The sequence below is a fragment of the Salvia miltiorrhiza genome, chromosome 3, assembly GCF_028751815.1.
Source record: "Salvia miltiorrhiza cultivar Shanhuang (shh) chromosome 3, IMPLAD_Smil_shh, whole genome shotgun sequence".
Taxonomy (NCBI): Eukaryota; Viridiplantae; Streptophyta; class Magnoliopsida; order Lamiales; family Lamiaceae; genus Salvia; species Salvia miltiorrhiza.
The window spans coordinates 54,029,086-54,038,415 of NC_080389.1; the positions used below are offsets into that span (position 1 = coordinate 54,029,086).

The following is a 9,330-nucleotide window of genomic DNA, read 5'->3' on the forward strand; positions in this document are numbered from 1 at the left end:
AAAAAAAAAAAAATAGATTTCATATTGCATTTAGTTGGGTTATTTTTCACATGCAGTTGGTTTCAACAAAAACTAATTCGCACATAAACATAAATTAATATGCACAGAATTCGCACACAAAAATAAACTAAGATGCACAGAATTTGCACACAAACATAAACTATGATGCACAGAATTCGCACACAAACATAACTAATATGCACAAAATTCGCACACAAATCTAAACTAATTCGCACACAAACATAAACTATTTTTTGGATTTCAAAAAATTTATAGAACTAATTCACACATAAACATAAACTAATAAGCACACAAATATAAACTAATTCGCACACAACATAAACTATTTTTAGATTTTAAAAAATTTACAGAACAAATTTACCAGAAACATCAAATTCAGAGAAAAAATATCGAATTCAAAAAATGACTAACCAATTTCATCCATCTTATATGTTGTTTGAAGAACAATGACGTGATAGCAAAAATAAACTTAACTTGCTTTTGTATTTCAAAATACATATTTGTGAGAATGGAGACCTTACATTGTACTATATTTTTTTGATAAATTACACAAGCAAATAAAAAAAATAAAAAAACCGTACGACCGTGAACTCGAACCAAGGACCTCGAGCCTTGGACATCAATCACCTACCACTAGACCAATACTCTGACTTGCCTTGCCTGTACACATATAGATTCTTTTCTTGCAAAAAAATGACAAGTGACAGAATCCCTGAACTAAGATGAATCTGTAAATATATTGATTTAATTTAACTGTTTTGAGGCAACAGGAGACATTTCACAATCAAGCGCCGCCACCCATTCAGTAATGATCAAGTTCACTTCACTTGGCAGCTCATCGTGAGGGCAGTGTCCTGATAATATAGTAAGAGTACGAGGAGTAAACATCTGATACAAGGCTGAATGATGCAAAACATTAAACTGCAATATTATGCTATAAAATTACCAGCATCTATTTCTTTAATGGCTACCCCTCTGCAATGTTCTCTAACCATGGCTAACATTGACTTCGAATCAGATAGTGGATCCTTCATTCCCTAACAACACGAGGAACGACTTGTTTTTAGGATGAGACGAGTAATTACAAAAAATAAATGCCCCTCAGAGGTTTCAAATAAGATCGTCACCTGTACCATAAGCATCTTATTCTCAAATCCCTCCAAGAGATAATTTAGAGGAAGTGAAAGATCAAAGCTGAAGATGCTTTCTAAAACAAATATCACACCGGGGTCATATGACTGCAAAATACTTTTAAGGTCTTGCATATGACTATAACATGATTGTTTACGAAAAGAAAACAACAATCTGAAGATGCCTCTAAAGGATACAGCTCTAGTCATCTCATTTATAAGCCAATCATCTGCCCTTCCTGTTTCCTGAACGACATGATTTTAGGAATCAATAAGACAATAAAATAGGGAAGGAGCAAATCTGAGGCTGTCCTTACTGTTGGATAAAAGCTTCGTAGTATGTTCCTGATATTAAATCTCAAGTACCCCAAAAGGAGCCTAGCGCCTAACCACGCTGCTCCTGAAGTTTGCCTATCCTGTAAGAATATGAGTGGAAGAAGATACGATCAAAATATTCATGAGGCATATAGAGAAGTATAATAGCAGTACAATAGGCTCCTCAACATGCATGGTCTGACCCAGAAAAGTACTGTCATCACACAACAATTATTCACAAGTTTCATTGTTCCTTACTTTTGAATAACCCAAAGGGCGATACCCAGAAATAATACTTCCAGCAGTATTCATAAGGACGATAGACTTGGCTAACAACGGCCAAAGACCAGCGACTAGAGAGACAGCATATCCTGAAATTAAGTGACTATCAGTCAACTAACAATGACTAAATAGACAATTTTAAAGACTTGCACTTCTGCATCGCTTCTTAACCACTTCTTTGGCATGGAGGGTGAACAGGATTTTCCTATATCTTTTCTTTTTCTTTCTTTAAATTTTCTTTGATGCTGTAGCTGCCGTACCATCATTATAATTATTGTATTAGTGTGTATATGTGCGTGTTTTCCCCAGCTTCTTTTTCTTATTCTTTATTTTGATCATTTCCACATGTATGATCAGCCAGTTTGAAAAGCAGCAATTTTTGTTGGGAGGTTCCCATATACGACATACCACCAATTGAATTCCCAACAAGATGTACTGGCTCCCTGACAACCTCGATTATGAAATCCCGAAGCAGTTCAGCCCACACGAGTTCAGTGTATATGATGTTTGGTTTTTCTGATTTACCAAACCCAAGTAGTGTAATTGCCCAAACCCTGTTTTTATCTTCAGCTATGGGATATACATTATCCCTGTAATGCTCCAAAAAGGCACCAAAACCATGAACAAGAAGAATAGCCGGACCTTCACAACCAGCAACTGTATACTGGAAACGTGCAATCAATTCTTATTAGGTAAATCGCCTCAAAAAATAAAATGAATTCTTATTAGGTAAATAATTACATTAATGAACAGTGTATCAGCACAAATTCTGGATATGCAGATACTTACTTGGATTAGATAGTTATTCCATCTCCATATCCGAATTGGAAAAATGTCTGCCTCATTTTTGTAGTCATTTAGAGTCAAAAGCCAATACCACTACCCAAAGTAATGGTTCATGTCAGAATCTCAAGCAATAAATTCGGAACATAAAATCAAATGAAGTTTGTTGCATGAGTCGACCAGATTATGTGCTTACCAAGGAAGATTGGGTCAATCTTCTGTCACAGAACAATCCAAGTATAAAGTCTATATTTATAAGATCTAGTCAATATTTTATGTAGAAATATATCCTTGTAATAAGGAATTGGATTTTATTTAAGATTGTACTCCTTCTTGGTAAATAGCCTACTGGCTGTACCCGAAAAATCAGGAGCAATGGATGTCAAAAAAGAAAATAAAAATCAGGATGAATATCAACTAATTTTTCTTAACTTGTGGAAGAATGCAGATTTCGATCATTGAGTTCTCCTTAATTTGTGGTTTGATTAGTAGTATCTCTGAATAATCTTTTCCCGAAGTTGAAGGATATGCTTAGAACAGGAAGACTTGTTTATTGTAAGTTAAGGTAACTAGAGTTATATGTATGTGTACTTAATAAAGAGAAACTTAGCTTAATTCAAAATAAATAAATAAAGAGAAACTTAGTTAATTTTAACTATTATAGTTCCCCCCCCCCCCCCTTTCAGGATTCTATTGATGATTCAACCATTCACTTTTCCCAAATGAAAAGAAAGGTTGAAGAAGCTAGATCGATAACCACATAATTTCATCATGAAGAAGTGAATGCAAGTAATTATTTTTCTTCTTATCTTTTTAATATGAATTGCTTAAGCTCACAGATCAACTGAAAAAGCACATTGTTTCTCACTTCTCAGAATGAGTTTTGAGCAATATTACCTCCGTGGAAGACACAGTATTGATTACTGCTGCCACTGTAGTTGTGGAATACCCAAATGGTGACAAGAATCCACCATTTCGTTCTTTCTCATACTTGATAGCTTCAAAATATACTCTTCTTCTGGAAACAATTCCGAGAAGAAGGGAAGAACCAAAAAGTGCTTGAAATGAAGCTCCTTCACGTTTTTCAGCTAAACGTAGCTTTGCATGTACCCTGCAAGAAAAATGGCAGAATTCATAATGAACTTTTAGGATTCTACAGTAGATGGTTTAGAAAATAAAATACAGGGAGTTACGCAACAATATATTTTGGGTACAAATGAATTATCTACTTGATGATCATAAAATATAAAGGTAAGTGATATCATAGCACTATAAGCTTGCAACTTTTGTATCCCACTCTACACAAGGATATACGCAACATTATCTTAGCTTATTAGTTCAGCTACATCTTTGATCAGAACATATGATCATTGCACAACCCATGAAATTGCTGATAGTAAAGAAAACTAGAATTATATATTGTGCACACATAGAAACCCTTAATATTCGTAAACCTTTGAGGTCCTACTAAAAAGGTATTTCTGGGTACATCTGAAAAAGTATTGTCACTATCCAGCTTACTAGATTTTAATATCATGAACCAAAATGAATGGATTATTGACAAATAAGAAACATATGTGACATTATCATGCAACATGGCAAAGAAATGTCAACATAGTAATGCGAGAGTTCAACTAGAAAATAATAAATCAAGTCTTGGATCTATGAGACCTACTCCTGATATTCATCTCGGGAAGTTCCTTCCAGGTATCTCAAATATGCCGCCAAAGCATTCAATACAAGATCAGATCCACCTCCAGCAAAGTTCCCTTGGCTTGTTACAAATGCTGATCTTTCTGGTTTCTTTCTTTGGGTAGTCTCACTAACAGAATACTTCTTATCGTCTTCTTTCCCTTCTGCTAACTTCGAGTCAAGTTTTCCTATTTGTTTCTTTCTTTGCAGCATATTTTCAGCAGACAATTTTTTTATTGAAGTCCATTCATTTTTCATATTCCCAGCAAACGAGACGTCATCCATATATTCTTTCAAATCGATCATGGTGGGGAAAGTACCTAGATCATTTATAGACATTGTGCTCCACATCTCAACAGCAAATAAAATTTATAACAATTAAGAAAAATGAATGAAAGAACAACACATGAATCTCTCACCCCAGGACAAATCTGTCAAAGTAGCAGGTAAGACTGGGGGCTCAAGACCGGGTAAAACAGATAGCTTAAGCTTTTGGAAGTCATGAAATGATGATGGCAGGTCGCTTAAACTCTAGGAAAATATCACAAACGCACAGATTATTATGCACAAAGTGAAACAACCACAATAACAACAATATCATATGATTCTTATTTATATTAGTGCATGTAATACTAATTGGCTAAATAACAACCGTGTTAATAAAGGATATCATAGTATGGTGAGAATGATGAATCCAGTACTAGTAGTAACAAAAACTAGTAAATTTACAGAAGAGTTTAAATGGAGTTGGGACTTGGGCAAGTACCTTAACATCGTAAAATGGAGTTCTCCACATCACAATCTTAGGGTTCCCTCCCTTGAAAGATAAAGATGACAGTGATTCCTTCACATTATCTACCATTACACATAGCTCATACTCCACCTCTTCTTCTACAAAAATACCAGTAGCCTGGACCTGTATAATTTTGGGTATGAACATAACAGATAAGTAGAAGTGCTCTATAAATTTTCTCATCAGTCCTTGACAGCTATATGTTATCCTACTACAACAAGCTTACTAAATGAATTTAACCACCTCTTTGACCAATTTTCTAATGACATCTTCTGCAGTTCCAAACCTGATCATCAAATTGGACCCCCTCTCCTTTAGCAACTTCCTTAAGTCCTCCAAAGCAAAGAGGAGAAGTTCTAGCATTTCATCTGAAAATCCTGCACATATGAGGTTTTCAAGTGAATTGAAGTAGTAACAAGCTACAAACTGAATCACGCACCTTAACCATATTATCAATGATCGATTTGCATGTGACATCACATGTGCATCAAATAGAACCAAATTATTGGATGCCAAAGCACTCACATTTTAGCCATGTAAAACACGGAGTCTTTCAGAAGTTGCTCGTAGCGACTACTTAATAAGAGAGCTCAAAGTATCACAGGATAAATGAGGAAAGCAAGCTACTAACTGGCACTATATGCTTCAATATAAAAATTGCAAACGAAAACAGAGAAAAAGAAATCCCAATTAAGGACCTCCATAATCCACATTGCGAAATAAATGAACAGAGTATCAGACAACCTTCACCTTTAAGCATATTTAATCGAACAAGCATGAGCATTTGCATAATGATACAATAGCTTACGTGAGAGAATACGGCGATCAAATACGTAAAGGGGAACAACAGTTCGATGCTGGGATGCGGCGATGAGCCCCGGGTGGTCTTCGATGCGAAGGTCGTGCTTGTACCAAAGAACGGCGGCACTGCTGTTGGCTGCCGCGCCGGATTCCACCCTCACATCTGTGGCGGAGGCAGAGCATCGGAGCGGAGCTTTCGGTCCCAACAAGGATCGTTTTGGGGGTATTGAAACTGAGAAAAGAGGGGGGTGAAAGAGAAGCATCATGAGATGGGGGAATTGAGGGTGAAAATGGGGAGGTGGTTTTGGAGCCAAAATCCATCAAAGGGAGGGATTTATTGAGGGTTTATAGTGAATAATTGTGTGATTGAGAATCACGTGAGAGAGATTGTGGTGGAGATATGCAGCTGAGATTTTTGTTTGTAAACCCATATTCTTGGATGGCTAAACAGCTTAAACCACACTTGAAAAATCAGAGGCATCAATCAACTTTGAATTTAAAATCTTTATTTAACACCATACATAATCTCAAAAAAAAAAAACACCATACATGAACTGAATGAAATCTCCAACACTTTATTGATATAAATTTTGGACTGATCTATAAGTTATATTTCTATAAATTATAAAAATATACTATATTTTTGGATACTTCAATGTTTTGGGCCCTAAGTCATCGTCCGCTTCAGACCAGCATTGAGGATTTTATATCAGAATCAATTTCACATTTTTCCACTGATTCATTTAGGTGCGTTTTATTTGGTTGTAAATTTATCATGAGAAAATGAAGGATAAACAAAATTTCACCCTTAAATTCTTCATTTCTTTTCCCACATTTCCTATTTGACTTTTACTCATTCCTCATTTACACTACAAATGAGGGATAATATTATCACACCATTTGAAATTTTATTTATCCTTCCTTTTTACCAAGATAAATTTACAATCAAAGAGAATAAAAAATGGGAAAAAATGGTGACCTCACTAATATTCTAATTCACCTTTCCACTTGTGAGAATAAACTCTAACCATAACGAATCATTTTCATACATTAACTAATCAAAAAAATAAAGCTCTTAATGGCTGAATATATAACATAACCAGAAAAAATAAACTTAATTCGAGGAAAATAAGTAGTCAAGGTGAGGTGTTTCAACTCACAAGTGAAGCTTTACATAAGAGCAAGAGAGTGAAACTAACTAAACTGAAAATGGCGCTAATAGTGCACCCGACAGCAACAGCATCATCATCATCATCTTTTACTACCAACAAACCCCGTCTTCTCCTCCACACACCATCCCACGCCAAATTTCGCATCAAATTCCAGCAGGATTCTTCCGCTGAAGAAACCCCTTCGACCCCATCTACCAAGAAACCCGGTAATCCGTCGCCAGGTTCGGGCTTCGGCGCCTCGGCTGCAGCTTCGACAGCGGCTCCGGCCAAGAAGAAGCAGTCGAAAGGGAAGAAGGAGAGGGCGTCCATCATCCGCAGAGAACCAGTGGAGAAGCCGAGCTTCGTAACGGCGCAGGAGGCGGCTCGGGCGGAGGAGCTGAGCAAGAATGAGAGTGCTTTCCTGCTTGCTTGGTCCGGCCTTGGGGCGATTATTCTTATTGAGGGCATTGCTCTTGCTGCTTCAGGTTTCGATTTCGGGATTGAGATATCAATTTATGGCCCTTTTGTTAATTTGGGTTTATCTTCAACTTAATTGCTTTTATTTGCAGTTTATTAGGTTTGTTAAATTAGGTTGTTCTTGCTTTCGGTGATCTTGTGGTGTGTTGTGCTTGCATTTATTGAGCTTCTTTTTGTTATTTTGATGACTATTATATGTGAGGTTTAAGTTTGCAACTGGTGATGGACCAAGCCTAAATTAGATTGTACAATGAAGGAGCAATCTCGGTAGTTTCTTCTTTATTGGGCTTTATTTACTGCTTCATGTAATTGGAATCAACTTCATTTCATCGATTTGTAACAATGGTTTTTGAAATTTTGGGTGGGAATTGTATCTTGGCATGGCAATCATGCAGCTACTATGTTTTGGAATCCATAATTAAGCAGCATTTTCTTCCATTTATAAGTTTCTTTCAAGTATTGAAGGTCTTCCTCATCTAGTTCTCCGTCGTTGTCAATCTGAGTATCGGGATTGGAATATTATCCTAGAAACTAGGAATAACACATTCTAAGAGATTATGGGAGTAGTGATGTGATTTAGTTAGCATTTCTTAGTAGTAACCCCATATCTAGCGTATGCTTTACTTTGTCAAATTAGACCGTCGGGTCCTCTGCCTTTGAAGAAAACTGACAAACCAATATCATCAGTTCAAATATTGAATGTAACTTCAATCTTAGTATTTGATGTGTGAAATGTATATTTATTGCTTATTTTGCTGATGGCATAGTTGTCTCGTTTAATTTTTTATTGTATTCTATGTAGTTCTAGGGGAATGTATTGGAAGCGAAATGTATTTGAACTTCTGTCTTAAGAAGATGATCTAGTTTATTTCAAACTTCAAAGGTCTTGACTTTTATCAACATAGTTTGCAGTTGTTGCAGATGTGTTATCAATATTGTTTTACTTTGTGGTCAATGTTTAATAGAATCAATGAATTTCAAGTAAACTCTAGACTTCGGCGAAAATGGTGGGCAAACAATATTTGACTAATGAGAGAAGGAAACTATTCCAGCAAAAGAAAACCAAACATAGCTGTAGTGTTGCTTCCGTTACTGATAAAATCATACTATCATTATATATGCAAGGATGAGGCATTTTGTTTGTGCGTATTCCAAGATACTCAATTCATTGTGTTTCAGAAGCTGTAGCAGGTGTTATAACTTGCTACTTTGTTCACAGGTTTTCTACCAGAAGCATGGGATAACTTCCTTGTCAAGTACCTCTACCCATCCTTCACTCCAACGGTCTTCTTGTTTGTTGCTGGAACAGTTATCTATGGAGTTTCGAAGTATTTGCAGAACGAGAATTCGGAAGGTGGAAACTGAACCTGAATCATCTATCTGGTTGGAAAGCATGGCTGTTGCTTTTGTTGGCGTTATACCTGGTTAGTTCTGAGTTTTCGATAGCTTGTAGTGCTCGTCTTGGCTGTGATGAATATCCATAATGACATTTCAAGAACAGTCATATATGAGAGCTTTCTGCCTAAGTTTTTCTCTCCCGATGCTATGATCTCTCTTTATCTTTATATGTGGCGTCTTACTTATCTATTCAACATTTGCCCCATATTTGATCATGATAGTCTTAGCCTCTGATTGATATCCAAGTTAGATGTCAACTTCACTATCTGTGATTTTCTTGTAGCTCTAGCAACTACAATTTTGGTTTTGAGAAAAAACCTTAGTGGGAAAATGTGAACAATGCGAGAGTTGTAGCAGCGTGTCTTTGTGTTTGAAGTGTAATCCTGCATTGATTGTATTTCATACATCATATAATATTGATCTAATTGGTTTTGTATAAGTGATATCTTCTTATTAGTTGGTGCTACATTTCACCTACCTATCCTCT

The 9,330-nt window shown here is 36.1% G+C and overlaps 2 protein-coding genes across 6 annotated transcripts; one reads left to right on the forward strand and one right to left on the reverse strand.

Moving 5' to 3' along the window:
- Positions 1–485: 485 nt before the first annotated feature.
- Positions 486–6,337, reverse strand: LOC131014423 (uncharacterized). 5 transcript variants are annotated; one of them, XM_057942403.1, is made up of 14 exons: positions 5,825–6,335; positions 5,260–5,393; positions 4,990–5,139; positions 4,643–4,754; positions 4,207–4,543; positions 3,429–3,642; positions 2,538–2,627; positions 2,157–2,412; positions 1,725–1,837; positions 1,469–1,567; positions 1,350–1,397; positions 1,155–1,259; positions 968–1,058; positions 486–875 (listed from the first exon to the last, which is right to left on the reverse strand). In XM_057942403.1, exons 1-14 carry the CDS (start codon positions 6,081–6,083, stop codon positions 766–768), a joined length of 2,118 nt encoding a protein of 705 aa, XP_057798386.1. In that variant the 5' UTR covers positions 6,084–6,335; the 3' UTR covers positions 486–765. The 5 variants fall into 5 exon arrangements, with proteins under 5 accessions (XP_057798386.1, XP_057798385.1, XP_057798384.1 ...); XM_057942402.1 differs by having other exon boundaries at positions 1,149–1,259; positions 5,825–6,333; XM_057942401.1 differs by having other exon boundaries at positions 1,155–1,397; positions 5,825–6,337.
- A 610-nt stretch (positions 6,338–6,947) lies between these two features.
- LOC131014424 (protein LPA2) lies at positions 6,948–8,984 on the forward strand. The gene is made up of 2 exons (XM_057942405.1): positions 6,948–7,453; positions 8,665–8,984. The coding sequence occupies exons 1-2, from the start codon at positions 7,027–7,029 to the stop codon at positions 8,808–8,810; spliced, it is 573 nt and encodes a 190-aa protein (XP_057798388.1). The 5' UTR covers positions 6,948–7,026; the 3' UTR covers positions 8,811–8,984.
- Positions 8,985–9,330: the final 346 nt, after the last annotated feature.